The following is a 27,878-nucleotide window of genomic DNA, read 5'->3' as shown; positions in this document are numbered from 1 at the left end:
AAATAACAGTGAAAATTCATAGCAGCAGTGGCTGTGTCCAGTAGCAGCAGTAGTGGTCATCATCATCAGATGGGACCTAGATGGGACCGTCTTGTTGCAGGAAAACAAGCCCAGTGCTCCCACTGATCCAGGGAAACAAGCCTGGTGCTCCCACTCATTCTGAACCTATGGTAAGTTGAATCACATTCTCATTATAAATGTCATAATTATATGATAAGTATGCACTAAGCTCCACCCCTCCATAACCCCACCCACATATGACCAAAGCCCCGCCCCCACCCCCACCGGGCCATTGAAAACTGGTCTTGCTTAAAGCCGGTCCCTGGTGCAAAAAAGTTTGCCGACCACTGTCTTAGAGTATTTCATATGTACCTGGGGTGTAAAAGTATATAACATGCAGATAGATATGAAGCGGGAGTAATCAACTAAGCTATTTATTTTCCTAACACGGAAATAAAGGTGTCAATTATGGAAACAGTCAGTTATTCAGGTACAGGGTATAAATTCACACAATATTAGCAGTAATGGCGATAACAACAGTTTAACAGTTCAATATCTTATTCTCTATTCTATCTCTCAGTATGAACGGCCCTTTAACTGATCTTCTGCTTTAAAGGGGTTATTCACTACTTTCACATTGATGCCCTAGGATAGGGCATCAATGTATTATCGTCTGGACATCGGTGCCGGCGGCCGGAAGTCCTTACCTGCTGTGCTTGGCCATCAAGTTGTAGTGGCCGGCGCGGGGTACTGCACATCCGCCTCCCATTCAATTGAATAGGAGGTGGATGTGCAGTAACAAGCGCCAGCCACTACAACTTGACAGCCAAGCACAGCAGGTAAGGACTTCCGGCCGCCAGCACCAATAACAGCTGATCGGCGGGGGTGACGCTTGCGGGACCCCGGCCGATCATACATTGATGTCCTATCCTAAGGATAGTAGGGCATCAATGTGAAAGTTGTGGACACCTCCTTTAACTTTCACAGGCACATGCACAACAGTAAGTCTTTGAAACGTCTTTGCACCCTGTACCGTAAGTCTACACTGGAAGTAACGGCCCGGTTCACTCGTGTCTCCTGGTCACGACAGCAGACGTCCGGCTCCATACGATGATCAGAGTTCTACCTTCTGTGCTTGACATGCGGCATCCGGATATCGGGTCTCAACTGGGGAAGACTGGGTTTCAGGTCTTGACCGGCGCAGTTTGAATCTGGGCTCTTGACTGGTAAAGTCTGGACTTCGGTGCTTGATCTACAATGTCCCACTGGTCTCGGTCTCCCGCCACTGCGTTCCACCGCTCCCACATCCTTCCTCTCTCCCTGGATGGCGCCAACTCCCTTCCCGCCTTGTCGCTCCGCCATTTTAAATTTGGTAGCTGCGCCACACCTACCACCTGACCTGGTGCTCTCTTCAAATCCATTGCCTCAGGAACGCTTCCTCCATGTTCCGGGTCCACCTTACTCAGCTTGCTCAGTAGATGGCGACATTTGGTCACAAGTGCCGTGGAACTTTGAAGAACTGTATCTTCGACTCCCCACCCCTTACACAAACATATGCCAAGGTCTGCAAAAAATCACGTTCATGTGAACAGCACCAAAGTGTATGATGGGTACATGTTCTGACGCGCCCCCTGGGCCAGTGCTGTTAGGGATACCCGGAGCCGGATCAGATGGGGGTTGTAGTCTCCGAGTGGCTGTGACCCGGTCCGTGCCCAGGGTGTCAAGCTCAGTGTGTGGCAGTCCTTATGATGTTACTAGATGTTCTTTTGTGTCGACTACGCCACCCGTTGATTTGCGGTCAAAAGGCCGCCGCTGCAGCAGGGTCCGCTGAGGCTGGTGATGTGTGTGCAGCTTAGGTAGTATAACCCCCAACGGGTGGGGTATAGCCTCAGGGGGTCAGTTGCAGAGGATGGGGGTTGTGGTGGTGCAGCGAGGATGGAAATGAGACTCAGAGTCGGGCTGTGCAGTTCAGGGTTTGTTTACTTACTGCAGTTGTTCTGGTCACTCCGGCCTTAAGTGACCACCCGAGCCGTGCTGCGTCCACCAGGTCCTGGACTCGGCCAACCCCCAGGTGATTCTGGAGCGTGGTCCTGAGCTCCCTTTCTGTCCTGTCCTCTTCTCTGGCCTTCCCCACCAGGGATCCACCTATGTCCGGCTCCCTCGGGCCTCTTGGTGGTAAACCCTTGTCTCTGGGTTCCCTGACCCTATTCCTGGTCTGCCTTCCGGGTGGATTTAGTGGGTGATCGTGGCAGATCAGTCCTGCCCACGACCTCCGGTTCCTGGCTAAGGTGTGCTGTAGCCTCTGCCAGCTTGGGATCCGGTACCCTGTTGCCAACTCTTCACCCTCTGGTCTAATTTGGGCTCTTGGAGTTCCTTCTTTCTCCCCCTCTGGGTCTTTCTTTCTCCTCTCTCTCTCTGGGCCTTGGAGCTGCTCTTCTTCTCTGCTCTCTTCCTCTGACTCTGCAAAAGACTGACTGACCGACTGACTGTCTTCTCACAGACTGACCTCACTCTGCAAAAGACTGACCCTGATCTAAGATGGTTCCCACCTTATATACTCCCTCTATGTGTGAGCTCAGGTGACCAGCACCCAATGAGCTCCTAACTTTACCCAGACTGCTCCCCCTATCTGCCCCTACACTACTGGGATGTTCCACCCCCCTCCCACTCCAGCCAGGAACAGACACTGTCGTACCTGCACATTTCTCTAGTGGGAGTACCGTCGGTCTGTTCCTCGGAAATGGGATGTGTGTAGTGCATGCAGCTAACTGAGCTCAGTTCCACACTCCATCCTTACCCGGGAGTGGAATACCACACCTCTGGCTTGAGGTGCAATACCCCTGTAGCAGCCGAATCCTCAGGGTGCTACATTCCCCCCTGGTAAATCACAGCACGTCCTCGGGCTGTAAGATATAAACATCCACAAACATACTTTTTTTTTTTCATAAAACATAAACATATAAAACATCATATATTATCAGCATAAACTTTTCATATAAACATTCTTGTTTCTGGTTCCTCCGGTCACGGTGCAACTTGTGACCGGGTAAAGTGCGACAGTCTCTCTTGGAATAAAACAGTTTCCTATAAAACCGGTAGGGGGCGCTTTAGGAAGCGCAACTATATACAAGGGGATATGGCCGCTCTCAGTCCTCGGCCAGGTATTGGGGAGGATTGACCGCTCTCAGTCCTCGGTCAGTGGGAATAGGGACACACGGGGTTAACAGTTCACTCTTGTCCCAACGGGGACTATAATAGCAGCAACAGTTTTTGGTACCCTTACGGGTAACTATATACAGTCTCTTCACTACCGTACTCAACGACGGCGTCCTCCTGCTCTTTCTTTGTGGACAGTTTCAGTTTCAGACCCGTCCGGGTCCTCTTGCTCCTCCTCACACCGCAGCTCCTCCTCCAGCGGGGGCGAGGTCCTCTTTACAGGCTTCGGAGCCGGAATCAGGGGCTCGTCTAGGGGTCTTGCTCTCTGGAGTTCCAGCTGAATGTACTCCTGGGGCCATATGAAGGGCTGCCCATCCGGGCACGTATGCTGGGCAAATAGATTTTCACCCAGGTGCGGCACTCTAGATGTTGAGGGCGCGTTGATGGTAGTGGCGCCCGGGTCGACCAGGCCTTGCGACCAGGCTTGGGGCACCCTAAAGGCAAAGGGCACCGTAAGAACGGCGGCGCCCGTGGTTACTCGGCCCTGCGGCCAGGCCGGTGGCTCCGCGGAGGTAGGGGGCGCTGTTGGTATTGCGTCGCCCGGGGGTACTAGGCCTTGCGACCAGGCCGGTGGTATTTCCTGCTTGGCCACGCTCGAGGTCGAGGCGTGTGACGTCACAGGGGTCGCGGCTTCCGTTTGAGGCCTAGTCTGCGGCGGTGACGTTGCAGCGACGGGCACGGCAGGGGGTACTTCGGGCTCTGCGACGGGGAGCTGGGGCAGGCACGCGGTTTCCCGGCTCGGGGTAGTGACGTCCCCTTTACCTGCCTCCATTCGTTCGGCTCCCTTCTCGGCGCCGTCTCCGGCCTTCAGTCCTCCTGCGCCATCCTCAGAGGCGGTCTGTCTCCTCGTCTCGGGTGGCGTGCTCCGCTGACGAGTCTCGGTCTGCTGGGCCATCTCTCGGCTCCACTCCGCCAACGTCTCTCGCTGCACCCGGGCCATCCTCCGTGCGAGGCCCTCCAACGCGGTCTGTGCACACTCCCGGTCTCGGGGGAGCTGTGCTAGGATCTCCAGCAGGCCTTCTGGAGTGGCGACCTGCAACAGGCTCCTGACCACTGGGTCGGTGCTGCCTGACTCTCCCTCCAGACGTCTTGTCTCCGGGTGCGCTCTCTCCAGACTGCTCCAGGCGACACCCATCTTTGTTCTCTTCTTCTGTCTCCGCCCACATTGAGGGTGGTCCCGGGGCAACTTTGTGATTGTCAGTTCCAGGGGCAGTTCTCTTACGCTGATGGACACTTCCAGCATCACAGTCTCTGTTGGTGGGCGCGGTTTCCGCTTTTGGCGCCATTCTTCGACCTGGCCCACAATGGGAGGTGGCCTTTTGCCACCCTCTGGCACGCCCATAATGGCGTCCGCTCTTCCAAGGCGGGAAATCTTTGGAAATGGCGGGAATCGTCTCCCAGTGGCGGGAAACTCCATGGATGGCGGGAAAAAGCTGCAAATGGCGGACAACCGGCGGGAAACGACCTGTGATGGGGCCCGATGGCGGGGACCCTCCGGAACCGGCGGGAGACTTCTTTTTAAGGTAACGGTGAACTTCTCTTCAGGCACGCAGTACCCGGTTGTTGCGGGCACGTAATCCTGCCGACTACGCCAAAGTTGACGCGCCCCCTGGGCCAGTGCTGTTAGGGATACCCGGAGCCGGATCAGATGGGGGTTGTAGTCTCCGAGTGGCTGTGACCCGGTCCGTGCCCAGGGTGTCAAGCTCAGTGTGTGGCAGTCCTTATGATGTTACTAGATGTTCTTTTGTGTCGACTACGCCACCCGTTGATTTGCGGTCAAAAGGCCGCCGCTGCAGCAGGGTCCGCTGAGGCTGGTGATGTGTGTGCAGCTTAGGTAGTATAACCCCCAACGGGAGGGGTATAGCCTCAGGGGGTCAGTTGCAGAGGATGGGGGTTGTGGTGGTGCAGCGAGGATGGAAATGAGACTCAGAGTCGGGCTGTGCAGTTCAGGGTTTGTTTACTTACTGCAGTTGTTCTGGTCACTCCGGCCTTAAGTGACCACCCGAGCCGTGCTGCGTCCACCAGGTCCTGGACTCGGCCAACCCCCAGGTGATTCTGGAGCGTGGTCCTGAGCTCCCTTTCTGTCCTGTCCTCTTCTCTGGCCTTCCCCACCAGGGATCCACCTATGTCCGGCTCCCTCGGGCCTCTTGGTGGTAAACCCTTGTCTCTGGGTTCCCTGACCCTATTCCTGGTCTGCCTTCCGGGTGGATTTAGTGGGTGATCGTGGCAGATCAGTCCTGCCCACGACCTCCGGTTCCTGGCTAAGGTGTGCTGTAGCCTCTGCCAGCTTGGGATCCGGTACCCTGTTGCCAACTCTTCACCCTCTGGTCTAATTTGGGCTCTTGGAGTTCCTTCTTTCTCCCCCTCTGGGTCTTTCTTTCTCCTCTCTCTCTCTGGGCCTTGGAGCTGCTCTTCTTCTCTGCTCTCTTCCTCTGACTCTGCAAAAGACTGACTGACCGACTGACTGTCTTCTCACAGACTGACCTCACTCTGCAAAAGACTGACCCTGATCTAAGATGGTTCCCACCTTATATACTCCCTCTATGTGTGAGCTCAGGTGACCAGCACCCAATGAGCTCCTAACTTTACCCAGACTGCTCCCCCTATCTGCCCCTACACTACTGGGATGTTCCACCCCCCTCCCACTCCAGCCAGGAACAGACACTGTCGTACCTGCACATTTCTCTAGTGGGAGTACCGTCGGTCTGTTCCTCGGAAATGGGATGTGTGTAGTGCATGCAGCTAACTGAGCTCAGTTCCACACTCCATCCTTACCCGGGAGTGGAATACCACACCTCTGGCTTGAGGTGCAATACCCCTGTAGCAGCCGAATCCTCAGGGTGCTACAGTTCCATCTATGAACATCGGACATTTGAATGAGACCTTAGTAGGCTTACACAGACTGCTAGATCTCAGTGCAATGCAACCCCTTCACAGCCTGTGCCGTATTAGTACGCACAGGCTGTAATCCCCCGGTTTAGTGAGGGCTCCGGCGCTGAGCCCGCACTGAACCGGGCACATGTCAGCTGATTATTACAGCTGACATGTGCCCGCAACAGCCACGGGTGGAATCGTGATCCACCCGCGGCTGTTAACATGTTAAATGCCTCTGTCAATCTCTGTCAGCGGCATTTAGCAGTGCCGCGCCGGAAGCGCGTCACTTACCCCGCCCATCGGCGACCCCGTCACATGATCGCTGGTCACCGATGGGTGGTCATGACAACCCTGGGTCTGCAGCAGACACCAGTGGTTGTCATGAGCTGGTCGCTATGAGCGCCACCTAGTGGTCGGCGCTCATAGCACAGGACCATTTCTGCTACGTACAGGTGATCTGCTGATCATCTGTATGTAGCAGAGGCGATCAGACAAGTGCTGCTTCTAGTCTCCTATAGAGACTATAGAAGCAAGCAAACAGTGAAAAAAAAATGTTTTTAAAAATATAAAAAAAATTAAAAAAATATAAAAGTTTAAATCACCCCCCTTTCAAAATAAAATAATAAAAAAAATCCTACATACACATATTTGGTATCGCCGCGTTCAGAATCGCCCGATCTATCAATATAAAAGAAGAGTTAATCCGATCGGTAAACGGCGTAACGAGAAAAAAATTCTAAATTCCAGAATTACGTTTTTTGATCGCCGCAACATTGCAATAAAATGCAATAAGGGGCGATCAAAACATCGGATCTACCCCAAAATGGTATCAATAAAAACTTCAGCTCGGTGCGCAAAAAATAAGCCCTCACCCAGCCCCAGATCCTGAAAACTGGAGACGCTACAGGTCTTAGAAAATGGCGCTATTTTTTTTTTTTTAACAAACTTTGGATTTTTTTTTCACCACTTAAATAAAAAAGAACCTATACATGTTTGGTGTCTACAAACTCATAAAGACCTGGTGAATAATAATGACAGGTTAGTTTTACCATTCAGTGAACGTGGTAAAAGAAATTAAAAAAAAAACATCTGTGGTACTGCACTTTTTTTGCAATTTCACCGCACTTGGAATTTTTTTCCCGTTTTCCTGTACATGATATGGTAAAACTAGTAATGGCGTTGAAAAGTACTACTCGTCCCGCAAAAAGTAAGCCCTCACACGGCCATATTGACCACAAAATAAAAACGTTATGGCTCTGGGAACAAGGGGAGCAAAAATCGAAAATGCAAAAACGGAAAATCCCAGGGTTGCGAAGGGGTTAAGCTACATTTAAAGAGGTTTCTGTGATATTTCAAAATTTGCCCACAGCAATGTGTCTGGTCCTTCCCATCAGTCTTGTGTTTACCCTGCTGATCTGTCTGGTTAGGTGTGTGCTGCATCACTGCTGTAGCCAAGTACAAAAGACTAAGGACACTGTGTTGGAACAGCTGTTTATCCAAACCCTCCCACCCAGGCACATTTGGTTTGGCCGAGCATCCATTTGTATTGAAAGGCGGAGAGTTAGGCTATGTTCACATGTCGCATTTTTTTATGAAAATTTTCAGCTGCATTTTACAGTATCAGCATAGTCTATGAGATTTCAGAAATCTCATGCCAACACTTTGGTTTTTTTCCCTGACTGTTTTGTCAAAGAGCTGCGTTTTTGCAAAATGCAGCATGCCACTTCTTTCAGCGTATTTCACCCATAGAAAGCAATGGACAAAGATGCTGCAAAAAACACAGGTATTAGGTTTTCCTGAGTTTTTGGTGCCAAAACCTGAAGAAGTTGAATTAGGTTATTTTTTAGGCACTAAACTTTATCAGCATGCACAAGAGACAAATGAACCCTGATAAAAATGCAGTAAAAAAAAACGCAGCAAAAACTAAGCAAATCCTGCTTTTTTTACGTTGCTTCTTTACGGCCAAGAGAGCAGGTTTTGCCTGCGGAAAAAAACACAGCAAAAAAGGAACATGTGAACATAGCCTTAGACATGACATTTTCCCTAGAGAGCAAAAGTATTCAGCAAGATGAAATTTTTTTTTCTCCTTAACATCTGCAGAATGAATGTCAGACAAACAACTAGTACACATTGGAAGGTCAGATAGTCTTATCAAAGTCAACTGGTTAGGGGGACTTTAGTGTAATGTGCCAAAAGTTGACCAGGTTTTAGACCACCATATTTGGCAGCCCGTATATGGACTGAAATACCTGGACTGACCACGGATCTCCTAACCTTACATTACAACCTCATATATCCCTATGAAGCTGTAAGTTTGGATTTGCAGACCCATGGTCATCAAGGCACTTCACTCTATACAGTTATATGAGAAAGTTTGGGCACCCCTCTAAATCTTAAGCTTAATGTTTTATAAAAATTGGTGTTTTTGCAACAGCTATTTCAGTTTGATATATGTAATAACTGTGGGACACAGTAATGTTTCTGCCTTGAAATGAGGTTTATTGTACTAACAGAAAATGTGCAATCTGCATTCAAATAAAATTTGACAGGTGCAAAAGTATGGGCACCCTTATCATTTTCTTGTTTTAAATACTCCTACCTACTTTTTACTGACTTACTAAAGCACTTTTTTTGGTTTTGCAACCTCACTGAACTTTGAACTTCATAGCCAGGTGTATGCAATCATGAGAAAAGCTACTTAAAGTGGCCACTTGCAAGTTGTTCTCCTGTTTAAATCTCCTCTGAAGAATGGCATCATGGGCTCCTCAAAACAACTGTCAAATGTTCTGAAAACAAAGATTATTCAACATAGTTGTTCAGGGGAAGGATACAAAAAGCTGTCTCAGCGATTTAACCTGTCAGTTTCCACTGTGAGAAACATAGTAAGGAAATGGAAGAACACAGGGACAGTACTTGTTAAGGCCAGAAGTGGCAGGCCAAGAAAAACATCAGAAAGGCAGAGAAGAAGAATGGTGAGATCAGTCAAGGACAATCCTCAGACCACCTCCAGAGAGCTGCATCATCATCTTGCTGCAGATGGTGTCACTGTGCATCGGTCAACTATACAACGCACTTTGCACAAGGAGAAGCTGTATGGGAGAGTGATGCGAAAGAAGCCGTTTCTGAAAGCACGCCACAAACAGAGTCGGCTGAGGTATGCAAAAGCACATTTGAAGAAGCCAATTTCTTTTTGGAAGAAGGTCCTGTGGACTGAAGAAACCAAGATTGAGTTGTTTGGTCATACAAAAAGGCATTATGCATGGCGGCAAAAAAACACAGCATTCCAAGAAAAACACTTGCTACCCACAGTAAAATTTGGAGGAGGTTCCATCATGCTTTGGGGCTGTGTGGCCAATGCCGGCACCAGGAATCTTGTTGAAGTTGAGGGACGCATGGATTCCACTCAGTATCAGCAGATTGTTGACAATAATGTTCAAGAATCAGTGACAAAGTTGAAGTTACGCAGGGGATGGATCTTTCAGCAAGACAATGATCCAAAACACCGCTGCAAATCTACTCAGGCATTCATGCAGAGGAACAATTACAATGTTCTGGAATGGCTATCCCAGTCCCCAGACCTGAATATCATTGAACATCTGTGGGATCATTTGAAGAGGGCTGTCCATGCTCGGCGACCATCAAACTTAACTGAACTGGAATTGTTTTGTAAAGAGGAATGGTCAAAAATACCTTCATCCAGGATCCAGGAAATCATTAAAAGCTACAGGAAGCGACTAGAGGCTGTTATTTTTGCAAAAGGAGGATCTACTAAATATTAATGTCACTTTTTCTGGTGAGGTGCCCATACTTATGCACCTGTCAAATTTTGTTTGAATGCAGCTTGCACATTTTCTGTTAGTACAATAAACCTCATTTCAAGGCAGAAACATTACTGTGTCCAACAGTTATTACATATATCAAACTGAAATAGCTGTTGCAAAAACACCAATTTTTATAAAACATTAAGCTTAAGATTAATAGGGGTGCCCAAACTTTTTCATATAACTGTATACGGACCATGAAATACAGCCGTATGAATCCAACCTTAAGGCTATGTACCCATGATGAGCTTTTGTTGAGTTTTTGATGTTGCAGAATTTCTGCACCTATTATTTAAATTAGGTTACTTGTGTTTTTTATTGCGTTTTTATGGGCGTTTCTTTAACGTTCGTTTTTAACACTGCGTTTTTGTCTCTGGTGTGTCATACTTTAAATAAAGCTGCTTTGTTTTTAATACTTCTTGGTATTTGGCTTTGGAAAAACTTTATTCACATACTTAGGTGCAGGTTAAATGAGTTTTTGATGCTTTTCTGCTGCTGAAACGTACTTATAACGCATTTTTACCTGCGGAATTTCAGCACCTAATGTAAGTTTATGGGGAAAATCTGCACAGAAAACTCAGCGTACCCACAAGAGAAATTGACCTGTTGCAGATTTGAAACACACACCGCCGGTCAGTTTACGCTGAGTATAAAAGAAGCACAGAGGGTAGGAGATTTCTATACATCCCATCTACTTCACTGGAACTGTAAGCAGCAAAAATATGCAGCGTCAAAAATGCTCCAAAAGCTCATCGTGGGAACGTAGCCTAAGATATGTAAGAATTTGTTGCAGCAATTTCTGGTGCCGAAATCTGTCCACTTCATCTTGACGCGCCCCCTGGGCCGTGCGTGTGGGGGAATACCCGGAGCCGGGTCTCTGTGTAATGTCAGGGGTTGTAGTCTCCGTGGCGGCGACCCGGTCCCATGGCTCAGGGTGGTCAAACCAGTGGCGGATCTGTTTACTTGGTGTTTAATAATGAAATGTTCGACTACGCCACAAGTGGATTGCGGCCACTGAGAACCACCGCTGCGGGGCAGACCGCTGAGGCTGATGTTGTGTGCGCAGCAGAGGGTAGTATAACTCCCCACAGGAGGAGTATAGCCTCAAGGCAGTGAGTGCAGATGGTGGGGGGTGTTGGTGCGCGGGAGCAACAGTAATGACTCAGAGTCCAGTGATGCAGTCCAGGGTCTTTACTCACAGTTTTACACTCCAAGCCACTTCTGCAGGTGATGGCTGCCCGCGTCCTACTGTGCTCACCAGGTGAGGGGCTCGGCCAACTCCCAAGTACCTTTGGAATGCTTTTCAGGTCCCCTTCGTGTGTCCTTTCTCTGGCCTGTCGTACCCCACAATTGACCACGTTTCTGTCCAGCTGCCTCGGGCCTTGGCGGGCAAACGTATGTTCCGTTTCCCTGGATCCTATATGGTGCCTTCCTAACGAGTGTAGTGAGGGGCCGTGCACGTGCAATGCCACGGCCTCCGGTTACTAGCTGAGGGTAGTTGCTCTCCTCCACTAGATGAGGGATCCGGTTCCCTTTCTTGGCCTGACCCCCCTACTCTGGTAGCGGCGGGCGTGCAGTGACGGCTGGCCGGTCCGCACCCCTGGGGTCCCTTCACTCCACTACTGGAGCCTCCTTCGTTCCTCTCCTCCAGGACCAGGCCTTGAGACTTGGCCTGCCTGCGGAGCAGAGCCCATACAAAGCCTCTGCTCCCAGCCTCCTTCTCTCTCTGCTCTCCCCTTTCTCTCTCGGACTCCAAGATGGTGCCCACCTTATATACTCCCCTATACAGTGTACCCGGGATCTACTCTCCCCACCCACACACTACCGGGTTCCCCCTTTCTAGGTGTTCCCTCCTCCCACTCCAGCCAGGGACAGGGGCAGTTGTGCTCACTCTTGGGGGCACTGTTGCCCTGTCCCCCGGAAATGTGTAGTGCATGTCAGTGTAAGGGTCCTGAGCCACACTCCATCCTTACCTGGAAGCGAGATACCACACCTCTGGATGAGATGCAATACCTCCGTAGCGACCGAACCCTCGGGGTGCTACAATCTGAACACTTGTTCACTGATTATTGGCCTATGTAAATGGACCAGTATTAGAAAGTGTTAACGGACAGAGTTATATCACTACTCAGCAATCACTGTATTATATCACTACTCAGCAATCACTGTATAACTAGGCCTCAATGACTAGAAACTCCAGAAATTAATCTAATGTTGCACTTGGGGAGGAGATGGTACTTCTTCCTTCCATATCCTCACCAGGGACATGGCACAGGTACATATAAATTATAGGTAAATATCTCATTATATGATATGAGACCATGTGCTGTACAAGTGCTTCTCACGAAATTAGAATATCATCAAAAAGTTCATTTATTTCAGTTCTTCAATACAAAAAGTGAAACTCATATTATATAGAGTCATTACAAACAGAGTGATCTTTTTCAAGTGTTTATTTCTGTTAATGTTGATGATTATGTCTTACAGCTAATGAAAACACAAAAGTCATTATCTCAGTAAATTAGAATACCTTATAACAACAGCTTGTAAAATGTTTTTAAAATCCGAAATGTTGGCCTACTGAAATATATGTTCAGTAAATGCCCTCAATACTCAGGACTCCTTTTGCATCAATTACTGCATCATTGCGACCTGGCATGAAGGCGATCAGCCTGTGGCACTGCTGAGGTGTTATGGAAGCCCAGGTTGCTTTGATAGCAGCCTTCAGCTCATCTGCATTGTTGGGTCTGGTGTCTCTCATCTTCCTCTTGACAATACCCCATAGATTCTCTATGGGGTTAAGGTCAGGCGAGTTTGCTGGCCAATCAATCACAGTGATATTGTTGTTTTTAAACCAGGTATTGGTACTTTTGGCCGTGTGGACAGGTGCCAAGTCCTGCAGGAAAATGAAATTTCCATCTCCAAAAAGCTTGTCGGCAGAGGCAAGCATGATATGCCCTAAAATTTCCCGGTAGATGGCTGCGCTGACTTTGGTCTTGACAAAACACAGTGGACCTACACCAGCAGGTGACATGGCTCCCCAAACCATCACTGATTGTGGAAACTTCACACTAGACCTCAAGCAGCTTGGATTGTGTGCCTCTCCACTCTTCCTCCAGAGTCTGGGACCTTGATTTCCAAATGAAATGCAAAATTTCCTTTCATCTGAAAACAACACCTTGGACCACTGAGCAACAGTCCAGGTCTTTTTCTCCTTGGCCCAGGTAAGACGCTTCTGGCGTTGTCTATTGGTCATGAGTGGCTTGACATGAGGAATGCGACACTTGCAGCCCATGTCCTGGATACGTCTGTGTGTGGTGGATCTTGAAGCAATGACTCCAGCAGCAGTCCACTCCTTGTGAATCTCCCCCAAATTTTTGAATGACCTTTTCTTAACAATCCTTTCAAGGCTGCGGTTATCCCGGTTGCTTGTGCATCTTTTTCTACCACACTTTTTCCTTCCACTCAACTTTCCAGTAATATGATTGGATACAGAACTCTGTGAACAGCTTGCTTCTTTAGCAATGACCTTTTGTGGCTTACCCTCCTTGTGAATTGTGTCAATGACTGCTGACTTGACAGATGTCCAGAAGGCAGTCTTCCCCATGATTGTGGAGTCTACTGAAACAGACTAAGTGACCTTTTTAAACGCTTAGGAAGCCTCTGCAGGTGTTTTTTGTTAATTATTCTAATTTACTGAGATAATGACTTTTGTGTTTTCATTGGCTGTAAGCCATACTCATCAACATTAACAGAAATAAACACTTGAAAAAGATCACTCTGTTTGTAATGACTCTATATAATATAGGAGTTTCACTCTTTGAATTGAAGAACTGAAATAAATAAACTTTTTGATGATATTCTAATTTTGTGATAAGCACCTGTATATATGTATATATAAAACAACCCCCCCCCCTGCAATCAGCACTAATGACCCAGCCACATAGTAGGGGTAATGGAACTGCAATTTGCTGGTAAAAAAAGGAACCAAACTTCCAACAGGTTTGATTTTTTTTTTTTGCTACAGTGCATTGCTTTAGATTGTGTCTAATGACTAACATTAGATCCAATGTGACACTGTGTTCTTCCTGTCACGCAGCGCATCTGCAGCCTTTGGCCATCAGGCCTGGAATCCACATGGTTGAGTGAGCCGAACAGTGAAAAGATCTAAAGTCTGTTTCCCTGTTTCTGTTTCCTCCACATTCATAAGCTTCATATAACCCTGCCCCTACCAGTGATTGGCAGCTTTCTGCCTATGCACAGTTCACACAGAGCTGCCAATCAGTGATGTGGATTGGGTTATACAAGGCTCAGCATTCAGAAAACCGGTAGGGTGTGTGTGCACACGGTCAGTATTTTCTGCAGTAAAAAAAAGTGTTGACATGAAAAACGATGTGTGATTTTTTTTTTTGTTTTACAAACTTTTGAATTTGCTTTTTCCACTTAAAACAAAATAAAAAAAGTTTGGTCGTGTAATTATCATTCCGACCTGGAGAATCATGTTACCAGGTTATCTTTACCGTGTATAGAACACCGTAAAAAAGGCAAAAAAATCTTCACTCACACATGGTAGTTGCCCGGGGTTCCCTCCTCCCCCTCTCAACCATTTTACAGGGCAGGTTCCCCACGATGCGCCAGTACTTTGACTGAGCTCAGCTTAAGCATTTCTTCACCTCCCTTGAGGGGAGGCAGGATGTCACCCGCCCTTTGTAGAGCAAAGGTGCTTCCATCTCTCTTACAAATCTCGTATAGATACTAAGGCTCAAGAGACAAACTACAAAATTGTCGCGAGATGGTACCGGGTCCCCGCGGTTCTGCATCGGTGGTTTCCGAGCTATGCTGGAGGTGTGGACTGCATGAGGGCACTATGATTCATATTTGTTAGTCTTGCCCTGTTCTCTAGTCATTCTGGGAGGGAGTTCTTAAGGTGATTGAGGAGGTGATGAGAGTGTCAATACCCAAAAGGCCAGAGGTGGTCCTACTGTTCATGTTCCACATGTCAGGATCTGGTTTTAAAAAAATCACTTTTGAGGCACCTTCTCTAAGCCGCGAAGACGGTCATTCCCCGACACTGGAAGTCCTCGATTGCCCCATCTATGGAGGAATGGGTTTCGGAGGTCGCCACCACTCAGCATATGGAGTCGCTGATTACACACTCCCCCGAGGAAAGAGACAAATTCCTTAACAAATGGTACCGCTGGGACGTCTTCCTAGATTCCCCATTATTTAAATCAATTGGTGCGTAAACTAACCACTGGATCTGCAGTGAGTGTCTTGAAGTACCACTCAGTCTTCACCGGCTGCCTCTTTCTTGATGTTTTCCCCCTTATGTCTGTGTCTTGTGTCGTTGTTGATTACCAATTCATCTATTTGCTTGAGAATAGCTATACATCTGATTTAGGTTATGTAATGATATGTTAAAACCTTCAATAAAGTTTCGAATTGGAAATAAAAGCATTACAGGATTCCATTTTTTTTCACAATTTCATCCCACTGGAAATTTTTTTTCTTTTTTTTCACTATACTGAATGGTAAAATTAATGAGGTCATTCAAAACTAGAACTCGTCCCCCCAAAAATAAGCCCTCGTTACACAACAGAAAAAGAAAAAGTGATGGCTCTTGGAAAGAATGACAGAGTAAAAATTAAAAATTGTCTGGTGTTCAAAGGGTTATTTTTTTCCCCATTACAAACAGATATGTCAAGTAAACCGCAAAGCCGCGGTACAGTCACGGTAAGGAACACGGCAAACGGAGGCGCAGTCTGGACGCCACGTGTCATGTTTCTGGCGGCGGTGGCAGCCATGTTTTCTATCAGACACAACGGTGCGGTCTGAGGCGATATGGTATCTGGCGTAAAAGACGGACAGAACCGGATACACTATGGGACGGCGGCCATGGGTTCACGCTCTGTCTCAGTTGGTCCATTGTTATCGGCCACAGAGCCGGACATGACAGAAAGCTGCCTGTTATGGGCTCTGATAGGGGAAGACTTCGGCTGCCTCGGGGGCTGAATCCCGGTTTTGTGGGGAACAGACACGTCCTGAGCCGTGGAGTGAGAGCAGCGCTGGCGGCAGTCCCCGGTAACCATGGCACCAGATGAGGACACTGTTACCTGGCGGGAGGCGGCGGCTGTGCCCGGGGCGGGGCGCAGTGAGGAGCGCTCACAGGACGGACACAACAAACTTCTCACATCATGGCCGGGAAGCGGACGGACGTGTGCAGGAACGTGAGGCGGAATACGAGGACTCCCGGCTGCTGACACCGGACAACACATAGCCAGGATCGTCTCTATCCAGCACCTGGACTACCGAGAGCTGGGCGTACTGATGAGGAGCCACTAGAGCGACCCCCGCCCTCACCCCTAAGAATCGGTGTGGTACATGCAAAGTAGCCAAACTCCCGGGCACAGGCTGTACCATAGTGACCCGCTCGGGGGAGGGTGCAGAACTTCCAGCAGCTGATGGGCTCAGCACACGACCTCTCCCAGCTCCGGAGCCTGTTCTCCGCCTGTGATGTGAACGGCTCCGGGCTGGTGGAGCTGGAGGACTTCGCTACCGTGTGTACGGATCTCGGGCTCCAGTCACACCTGGTGCGTCCTCTGTTCCGCAGACTGGATGTGGATGGAGACGGGTTAATAGACTTCCAGGACTTCTGCGCCCGGTACGAGGAGGTCTCCGAAGCCCTCAACCTGCCGGCGAGTCATCAGCCGGGCGAGCCGTCCCCTGCCTGGGAGGAGCTGGAGGGGCGACTGGGGGGAGAGACCCGGCACCTGACCAGGTAATGTGAGTGCGATACTGCCGGCACCTGACCGGGCAATGTGTGTGCGATACTGCCGGCACCTGACCGGGCAATGTGTGTGCGATACTGCCGGCACCTGACCGGGCAATGTGTGTGCGATACTGCCGGCACCTGACCGGGTAATGTGTGTGCGATACTGCCGGCACCTGACCGGGTAATGTGAGTGCGATACTGCCGGCACCTGACCGGGCAATGTGAGTGCGATACTGCCGGCACCTGACCGGGTAATGTGTGTGCGATACTGCCGGCACCTGACCGGGTAATGTGTGTGCGATACTGCCGGCACCTGACCGGGTAATGTGTGTGCGATACTGCCGGCACCTGACCGGGCAATGTGAGTGCGATACTGCCGGCACCTGACCGGGCAATGTGAGTGCGATACTGCCGGCACCTGACCGGGTAATGTGTGTGCGATACTGCCGGCACCTGACCGGGCAATGTGAGTGCGATACTGCCGGCACCTGACCGGGTAATGTGTGTGCGATACTGCCGGCACCTGACCGGGCAATGTGAGTGCGATACTGCCGGCACCTGACCGGGCAATGTGTGTGCGATACTGCCGGCACCTGACCGGGCAATGTGAGTGCGATACTGCCGGCACCTGACCGGGCAATGTGAGTGCGATACTGCCGGCACCTGACCGGGTAATGTGTGTGCGATACTGCCGGCACCTGACCGGGTAATGTGTGTGCGATACTGCCGGCACCTGACCGGGCAATGTGAGTGCGATACTGCCGGCACCTGACCGGGCAATGTGAGTGCGATACTGCCGGCACCTGACCGGGCAATGTGTGTGCGATACTGCCGGCACCTGACCGGGCAATGTGTGTGCGATACTGCCGGCACCTGACCGGGTAATGTGAGTGCGATACTGCCGGCACCTGACCGGGCAATGTGAGTGCGATACTGCCGGCACCTGACCGGGCAATGTGTGTGCGATACTGCCGGCACCTGACCGGGCAATGTGTGTGCGATACTGCCGGCACCTGACCGGGCAATGTGTGTGCGATACTGCCGGCACCTGACCGGGTAATGTGTGTGCGATACTGCCGGCACCTGACCGGGTAATGTGAGTGCGATACTGCCGGCACCTGACCGGGCAATGTGTGTGCGGGCAATGTGTGTGCGATACTGCCGGCACCTGACCGGGCAATGTGTGTGCGATACTGCCGGCACCTGACCGGGCAATGTGTGTGCGATACTGCCGGCACCTGACCGGGCAATGTGTGTGCGATACTGCCGGCACCTGACCGGGCAATGTGTGTGCGATACTGCCGGCACCTGACCGGGCAATGTGTGTGCGATACTGCCGGCACCTGACCGGGCAATGTGTGTGCGATACTGCCGGCACCTGACCGGGCAATGTGTGTGCGATACTGCCGGCACCTGACCGGGCAATGTGTGTGCGATACTGCCGGCACCTGACCGGGCAATGTGTGTGCGATACTGCCGGCACCTGACCGGGCAATGTGTGTGCGATACTGCCGGCACCTGACCGGGCAATGTGTGTGCGATACTGCCGGCACCTGACCGGGCAATGTGTGTGCGATACTGCCGGCACCTGACCGGGCAATGTGTGTGCGATACTGCCGGCACCTGACCGGGCAATGTGTGTGCGATACTGCCGGCACCTGACCGGGCAATGTGTGTGCGATACTGCCGGCACCTGACCGGGCAATGTGTGTGCGATACTGCCGGCACCTGACCGGGCAATGTGTGTGCGATACTGCCGGCACCTGACCGGGCAATGTGTGTGCGATACTGCCGGCACCTGACCGGGCAATGTGTGTGCGATACTGCCGGCACCTGACCGGGCAATGTGTGTGCGATACTGCCGGCACCTGACCGGGCAATGTGTGTGCGATACTGCCGGCACCTGACCGGGCAATGTGTGTGCGATACTGCCGGCACCTGACCGGGCAATGTGTGTGCGATACTGCCGGCACCTGACCGGGCAATGTGTGTGCGATACTGCCGGCACCTGACCGGGCAATGTGTGTGCGATACTGCCGGCACCTGACCGGGCAATGTGTGTGCGATACTGCCGGCACCTGACCGGGCAATGTGTGTGCGATACTGCCGGCACCTGACCGGGCAATGTGTGTGCGATACTGCCGGCACCTGACCGGGTAATGTTAGTGCGATACTGCCGGCACCTGACCGGGCAATGTGTGTGCGATACTGCCGGCACCTGACCGGGCAATGTGAGAGCGATACTGCCGGCACCTGACCGGGCAATGTGTGTGCGATACTGCCGGCACCTGACCGGGTAATGTGTGTGCGATACTGCCGGCACCTGACCGGGTAATGTGTGTGCGATACTGCCGGCACCTGACCGGGCAATGTGTGTGCGATACTGCCGGCACCTGACCGGGCAATGTGAGTGCGATACTGCCGGCACCTGACCGGGTAATGTGAGTGCGATACTGCCGGCACCTGACCGGGTAATGTGAGTGCGATACCCGGTTAGGTGCCGGCAGTAATGTGAGTGCGATACTGCCGGCACCTGACCGGGTAATGTGAGTGCGATACTGCCGGCACCTGACCGGGTAATGTGAGTGCGATACTGCCGGCACCTGACCGGGTAATGTGAGTGCGATACTGCCGGCACCTGACCGGGTAATGTGAGTGCGATACTGCCGGCACCTGACCGGGTAATGTGAGTGCGATACTGCCGGCACCTGACCGGGTAATGTGAGTGCGATACTGCCGGCACCTGACCGGGTAATGTGAGTGCGATACTGCCGGCACCTGACCGGGTAATGTGAGTGCGATACTGCCGGCACCTGACCGGGTAATGTGAGTGCGATACTGCCGGCACCTGACCGGGCAATGTGAGTGCCATACTGCCGGCACCTGACCGGGCAATGTGTGTGCCATACTGCCGGCACCTGACCGGGCAATGTGTGTGCCATACTGCCGGCACCTGACCGGGCAATGTGTGTGCCATACTGCCGGCACCTGACCGGGCAATGTGTGTGCCATACTGCCGGCACCTGACCGGGCAATGTGTGTGCCATACTGCCGGCACCTGACCGGGCAATGTGTGTGCCATACTGCCGGCACCTGACCGGGCAATGTGTGTGCCATACTGCCGGCACCTGACCGGGCAATGTGTGTGCCATACTGCCGGCACCTGACCGGGCAATGTGTGTGCCATACTGCCGGCACCTGACCGGGCAATGTGTGTGCCATACTGCCGGCACCTGACCGGGCAATGCGTGTGCCATACTGCCGGCACCTGACCGGGCAATGCGTGTGCCATACTGCCGGCACCTGACCGGGCAATGCGTGTGCCATACTGCCGGCACCTGACCGGGCAATGCGTGTGCCATACTGCCGGCACCTGACCGGGCAATGCGTGTGCCATACTGCCGGCACCTGTCCGGGCAATGTGTGCGCGATACAGCCGGCACCAGACCCCCGTATATGTGTGCGCGATACAGCCGGCACCAGACCCCCGTATATGTTTGCGCGATACAGCCGGCACCTGACCCCCGTATATGTTTGCGTGTGTGTGTGTGTGTGTGTGTGTGTGTGTGTGTGTGTGTGTGTGTGCGCGCGCGATGGACCCGACCAGGTAATGTGTGATACGGCCGGCACCTGGCTGGGCAAAAGCAAGCTTTTACATGACCGAACTCTATAAATTTTGATGCATACATATCTATGGATATGCTGGCACTTGTAGCTGAGGGAAAGCCAATTCTAGCGCTTAGCCTGGGCTGTAACCGCTTTCTCTGGTGCGTTGGCACGTGGGGTAATTGTTTTGGGGTTGATGTCAGCTGTGTACTGTCCGCTGACATCAAGCCCAGGGGTTAGTAATGGAGATGTGTTAATCAGACACCCCTATTACTAACTCTGTAGTCAAAAGAAATAAACACACACAGAGAAAAGTCCTTTTCGGGTATGTGCCCACGATGCAGAAATGAAGCGGAAAATTTCCGCTTCATTTCTGCATGTCCTTGCCCGGAAAAACGCATGCAGAATTTGACATGCGTTTTTTGTGCGTTTTGCACATGCGGAATTGCCTTGCGTTTTCTACTGCATTGTAGATGGCAATTCCGCATGCGTAAACGTACAAAGAATGGACATGCTGCGGAATTTTCCGCACATCAAAAACGCTGCGGAAAATTTCGCAGCATGGGCATTGCAATTGCGGAATTACATAGGGGACCATGGGAGAAGGCTTACCATGCATTTCCCAAGCGTTTACGCTGCAAAAATTCCGCAGCAAAAACGCTTGAAAAACGCATTGTGGGCACATAACCTTAATTATAAAAAAAAAAAAAAAAAATGCAACCCCCGACCCTCTTTTACCCAAATATTACAAAATTAGATTATCCAAAGGGGCCCTTCATAAATCCTTCCCACATCATACGACTATCCCCAACTCTGCTACATCCGTTTGGTGTGTTGAGCGGTGACATCAGTAAGGTTAGCGCAGTTCATCAACTATGGATGTAGCAGAGTTGGGGATCGACGTGGGATGGATTTACGACTGACCCCTTTGGATAATTTAATTTTTATTGCTAATAAATGGGTAAAAGCGGGCCTGGGAGTGTTTTTTACAATTAAAGGACTTTTCTCTGTGTATGTTTATTTCTTTTGACTGCAGAGTTAGTAATGGGGGTGTCTGATTAACACATCTCCATTACTAACCCCTGGGCTTGATGTCAGCGGACATTACACAGCTGACATCAACCCCAAAACCATTACCACGCTTGCTGAGGCTTAGTGCCAGAAATGGCGCATCTAATGAATGTGCCATTTCTGGGGCGACTGAGGTTTGAGAGGGTGCCAATATCCATGGCCCCTTTCCAGCCTATTAATATCAGCCCCCAGCTGTCTGCTTAGCCTTTGCTGATTAATAAAAATAAGGGGGACCCCATGCCATTTTTTTTTTCTTTTATGTATTGGCTAAATACATGTGCAGAAAACTAGACACGCAAAGCCCTGATTATCTATCTAGATCCATCTATTTGTTTTTATAAGTTTGAAAACTAGATTGAAATGACAGAGAATTACTGTATGTAAAAGCTGATGTTAAAAATATATGTCATACGGATACTAGGTGAGAAAAAACACCTGACACTCTCCAACTTTTCTGGCTGAAAATCTCAGCTACTTTATATACGTAGATGTTTGCAAACTCTTACACTCACATACCTGTCGTCATATCATAGAGACATGGTTCCCTCAGATTATCAATGATGCGTATTGGTGATTGGATCACAAAAGTTGGTATTTGCATGTTTTTTTCTGCAATCACAATAGTACCGCAATATTTTCCAAAATCGCAGCAAAAAAAAAAAAAAAAAAATATCATGTTGCGGCTTCAGTGTGTGTGTGTGTGTGTGCAGGCTAAAAATCATCACACAATCCTGTGTAAACTGGAGAAGTGCTGCAGATAACCATGGTATTCTCTGCACACAGAATGATCGTATTAACATTTGTTCTGGTCGTCATGTGAACACGGGCTATTAAACGACTGCCGCACAGCTTGTTTATAGCAGACTGACGGCTTAACTGCTGTGGTCAGTGGGTATATATGCAGGTTGGGATCACTTACAACTTGTACACACAGGACTACTCATCTATTATGATTGACTAAGGGGTTTTGGAAAAGCACTGGTCCCCGGCTGCAGACTTTCTTTTTTTTTTTTTTTTATAAACGTTCTTTTCTTGCCCTCCCTGGGTCCTGCGCCAAGTTTCTGTCACTGACAACAGTATTGCAGCCAAACACTGAGCTTAGATGCTCTGCCCAAGTTGACAGCACAAATTGCTCAGAGCTACTGACTGGCTGCAGCGCTGTTGACATGACATCATCGCTGAAGACAGTACTAGATACCTGCTGCAGCGGTGAGGACTCAGCGCTGAACCTGAGAAAGGAAGAGAAAGTTAAAAGAAAAAAAAAAACTGTGCTCAGGGACAGGAAACCTGAAAACCCCTTTAACTCATGAGAATTGATGTTTGGTGCCTGTGGCCATCGCAGGGATCTTTGGTAGGCCAGTCTGATCCTACTTATGTCCTTATAGCAGGACACAGGCTTCCCTCATATGCCCATTAGCGACTTGTCTAGATAATGGCCAGTACATTTCGTTATCAGGGTGTGATGTAACGTCCTGATTGACACTTCATACATGGCAATAATTGTCATATGATGTTTTTTTCTGCAGTTTGTTGCAGCATTGTCACCAAATTTGGGATTTTTAAGCCCCGTTCACATCTTTTTGTTTACATTTTTAATTAGGACTCAGACCCAGAGAGTGATCTTTTGTTGTCTGTCTGGCCATTATACATTAGACTAGACGTTGTATACCATGCTGTACATTTTTCCTTAGCCTGCCTATAAGTGACACCCCATTATATAGTATCCTCTCGGGGATCTCTCGATGGGTTATTCCTATGTTTTGCCTTTGATGGCGGAGATGGGAATAACTGCTTGTAGGTCCCGGCCACCTGAGGTGGTGCACTGGTGCTGCGAAAACAGACGAGCGCAGCGGTGCTGATTGTGTAACTCACAGGGAGATTTATGGAAACAGCACAATGAGTTACGCTGGTTCTGGAGCTCGGGAGTCACAAAACCAGCATGGTTCACTTTGCCACACGGTTTCCGTAACTCCCATTCATTTCTACAGCAGTTCCGAAAACAAATTTGCACAGCTATTCTCGGTGTCCTCATAACTTTGTGGCCGGGTCCTAGAAGCCAAGAAGTCTAGAGATGGGTATAACCCTTTAAAATGTATACATTATGACCAGATAAATACATGCCATTATAGCCGATGGTTCTGTCACAGCCTCTTTGTAATGAATATTTCCAGAGATTTCTGCAGTATATAAATTTAAATGTGAAGAAAAAAACTTAATCCACTGATAACCACATCAAGAACAGGAGATATTTAGATCCCTGGTTGTAAACAATAGATGTAACATTATTACATTTGCACTGTGTTTTAAAAAGACAATGTTGTAGGGGCATTTTTAACCCCAAAGGCTGTGTGCCCACGATGCGTTTTTCAAGCGTTTACGCTGCGGAATTTCCGCAGCGGAAACGCTTGGTAAACCTTCCCCCATTGTCTCCAATGCAATTCCGCACTTTCAATGCCCATGCTGCAGATTTTTCCGCAGCGTTTATGCTGCGCTCAAAAATCCGTAGCATGTCCATTAATTTTGCGGAAGCGCGGCGTAATCGCCGCCATTGACTTGCATTAGAACGCGCCAATTCCGCAAGACTGCATCTGTACTTGCATAACTGGCACATTCTAATGTGCGGATGGTACCCGAGTGTGGAGGACAGGAGACTCTCTTCCACACCAAGGTACCATAAAAAAAAGAATAAAATAAAAAATAAAGATTATATTCACCTTCCGACGGCCCCCGGACTCCTCCTCTTCGCTTGCCGACAGATCGCGCAGGACTGAAGGACCTGCGCTGACGTCACAGTCATGTGACGGCAGGTCTTTTCAGTACAGCATAGCGCGATCTGCCGGCAGCCAGCACAGGAGCGCAGCAAGTCTCGGGGGCCATCGGAAGGTAAGTATTAGGTTTATTTTTTTATTTTTAACCACTCTCTCGGGTCACACACATCATGCCGTTTGCATGGATTTATATAGCATGACCTAGTTGTCACAAGCACTTTCCAAGTGATGCTAATCGCTTGGAAAGCGCTTGTCAACCCGCATGCGGAAATACATGTGAAGAACGCTTCACATCCCCATGTCCCTGGCCGGAAAAACGCATGTACAATCCGCATGTACAATCCGCATGCTTTTTTTTTTCTGCCAGGGAGATGCAGAAACGCTCAGGAAAAAATCCTGAGCATTTCTGCATCGTGGGCACATAGCCTTAACCCCACATAATTACAGATCTGTCATGAACACCTGTCACTTTGTGCTCTGTGATGGATGTGTACATCTTCCTAATCACAAGGTGCAGCGTCTGCTCCATTGCGATCAGCTGCCATGTGCTGTTCATTTGTACTCTGCCCGATCTATTTGATTTTAAATAAAGATTTATGTATTTTTCCATATGGAGTTAACCCCTCATATGTCAGTGTCATTCATGACAGCAGAACATCAGGAGTTTGACACAAGGAGAGAACTCCCTCTGTCAGCCCATGGCACTTGCGATCGACTGCCTGCAGCTTGATGGTAGCGTGCCGATGAGTTGTGATGACGATATGGGTCTGCCATACACTACAGCCTTTCAGATTGTGCTAGAGGCTGGATGAAAAAAATAAAAATATTATTGCTCCTGGAATGCCACAATGAAAAAAACCTGATTGTCCTAAATGCACAAATGTGTCATTAGGGGTTAAAACCTCCATATTCATTGGAAAAATATAAAAAAATATTTTTATATTTGCTTTACTGCTAATTTTGGTTATATAAAAAATATAAAACATAAAATACTCTGTCTCTTTTGTACCAGTCTGAATTTCTCTATGTACTCTAAGGCTGTGTGCCCACGATGCGTTTTTTAAGCGTTTCCGCAGCGGCAAAAACGCTGCAGAAACACTTAAAAAACGCATGGTAGAAGGCCTGCCATGTTCCCCAATGATAATCCGCATGTGCTGTGCACATGCTGCAGAAATTTCCGCTGCGGATTATCACTGCTGAAAAAAACGCAGCACTACCAATTATTTTGCGGAAGTGCTGCGTTTTCGCCGCCATTGACTTTCATTGGAACGCATGGATTCCGCATCACTGCATCTGTAGATGCAGAATCCAAACGTTTCAATGTGCGGATGGTACCCGGGTCTAGAGGAGAGGAGACTCTCCTCCGGACCCGGGTACCATAGAGCCTGTAAAAAAAGAATAAAATAAAAAATAAATATGATACTTACCTTCTGATGGCCCGCGGTCTCCTTGTCTTCACTTGCCGGCAGCTCGCGATGGACTGAAGGACCTGCGCTGACGTCATAGTCATGTGTAGTGTACGGCGAGCTGCCGGCAAGCCAGGATGGAGCGAAGCAAGACTGCGGGGGCCATCGGAAGGCAAGTATAGATTTATTTTTTTACCATTCTTTACGGTCACACTATATAAATCCATGCCGTTTGCATGGATTTATATAGTGTGACCAAGTTGTCAAGCACTTTCCAAGTGATGCTAAAATCGCTTGGAAAAGCGCTTGACAACCCGCATGCAGAAATGTATGTGAAGAACGCTTCACATCCGCATGTCCCTGGCAGGAAAACGCATGTACAATCCGCATGTACAATCCGCATGCGTTTTTTCTGCCAGGGAGATGCAGAAATGCTCAGGAAAAATTCGGAGCATTTCTGCATCGTGGGCACATAGCATAATAGACACCTCTCTGTGTATAGAGTGTAGTGGCTGTAACCGCGCCCCCCAGCACTGACTGACAGCAGGATCAGCATTAGGGCTAGCTGTCAGTCAGAGCTGATAGTGAGGTTAGTCACCGCACTCTATACATAGAGCAGTGACTGAAACCTTGCCGGTGCCACCCCCATGACTGAATGCTGAGCGCCATCGTGGGGAGTAAAGTTAATTTCCTCCCGTCAGCGGAGGCTGACAGTGCTGGTGCCGCACAGTGTCAAATGCTTTTAACTTGCAGATTAACCCCATATCTGCAGGTTAATAGCTTTTTTTCACATTACAGTTTTCCCTTAAGGGAACCTGTCACATGATTCATGCTGCCAGAACCACCGAATCTGAGACTGGCTCAGTTATTGCAGCGTACATATTTCATTCTGAAACACTGCAACATTTCAGAGAGAGGATATTGTAAAGCGGGGGTCAGAAACAAGGTGACTAGAATAACTGGACATGTAAGTACAGTATGTCCCCACCCTGCTCACTGTGTATAGGGAGAAAGCTGTCAGTGTGGAGAAGCCTGTGGGGGCATGCCTCTGTGACTAGTCATCTCGTCCCCAGCAAGGTATGTCTCCAATAAAACTTTGCAGCGTTTGAGTGAAACACACGTTTGCAGAAACAGAGCTGGTCTTTGAACCATGCTGCTCGCAGGCCAGCATGACTGATAGGTTCCCCTGAAGAAAAAAATTAAAATGAAACCTAAAAATTTGACAATATTGAAGTGTTTTTAACTGATACAGCGACAGTACTTAATATATGGAGTTCATACCGAATATTTATTCCTCAGAGGTTGCCCCTGTTATTAAATAATAAAGTTGGGTAGAATATGCAGGTGACACAAGTTAATATTTGCTGAGGGCATTGTCTGCTTATACTGACACTGAGCAAAACTGTTCTCCATACTTGTACAACCGCTTCTTAAATGAAACATGTAAACTAAAAGCAGCATATACTCGCGTTCCGGAGAGGCGCCGCTCCAATGATTTTGATGGCCGCTGATTGTCATGTGAGTGTTGACATCGCATGAACGGTGCTGGTATGGAAGTTGCTCATATGCAGTTTTACTTTTACATAGAGCACTGTTTGATTTGAGAAGGGCTTGTCCAATTAGTTTACTACACTCTTAACTTGTGCATCACCAGTCTGGGGCTGCCCCTTTTTTATTTAAGAGTGGGCATCTTCAGACCAGTGAATCGTCTAAATAACAAAAGATGTCCACGTGTCCCATTGAAAGACCCAACTTTCTAGAAAAATTCTGGTTCTAACTTTCAAGTTGTGGGATTCCTAATCCCCTGCTCTTTGGGCTAACCACGCGCTGCTGCATACTGTACTAAGCTGCCTCAGAATCGGAGCGATTACTGTTTCATAACATCTTGGTAAGATACACTGCAGCGCTGGGCTAATGCAAAGAGCGAGAGAACATCCACAGAGTTGTGCGATCTCGATTTGCATGTTTGGTCCCACAACCTGGGAGTTCACACCTGAATTTTGTTAGAAAGTCTGGTCCATTATGGATACTTACACATTTTTGCTAATGAGTTTGAATTAGAAAATTCATGTCTGAGGCTGCCCGCTCTTTTCTGAAATGAAAAGGGTAGTCCCTGGTGATAGGTGACTGGTGATAGGTACTTTTTTCAGGCCCCCTTTAAATGACCTTCCATCAGCTGCTAATCAGCGGTCATTTAACAGCAGTAGATTGGGCAATGTCAATGCCGTATCACAGATTTCCCCATAACTGTTGAGTTTGTGTGACACAGTCCATTACTAACTATATGCTGTACTGTGTGGTGCCAAATTCTCTGAGCAAAAAATGCTGGGAAATTTCAGCTCAG

At 49.1% G+C, this 27,878-nt stretch overlaps 1 protein-coding gene across 1 annotated transcript in view; it reads left to right on the top strand.

Annotated features, from left to right (window-relative positions):
* Positions 1-16,053: 16,053 nt before the first annotated feature.
* The window catches only part of LOC141166476 (ras and EF-hand domain-containing protein-like), a 49,360-nt gene continuing 37,535 nt past the window's right edge, over positions 16,054-27,878 (top strand). Inside the window, exon 1 of the mRNA XM_073653182.1 lies at positions 16,054-16,689. Coding sequence (XP_073509283.1) covers positions 16,373-16,689 — 317 coding nt within the window. The 5' untranslated portion in view covers positions 16,054-16,372. The remainder of the gene's footprint in view (positions 16,690-27,878) is intronic.

The sequence above is a fragment of the Phyllobates terribilis genome, unplaced genomic scaffold (genome assembly GCF_046119375.1).
Source record: "Phyllobates terribilis strain yellow unplaced genomic scaffold, ASM4611937v1 Scaffold_11__3_contigs__length_659146591, whole genome shotgun sequence".
Classification (NCBI taxonomy): Eukaryota; Metazoa; Chordata; class Amphibia; order Anura; family Dendrobatidae; genus Phyllobates; species Phyllobates terribilis.
Note: the sequence above shows the minus strand (reverse complement) of the source record. Positions and strands in the feature narration are given on the sequence as shown.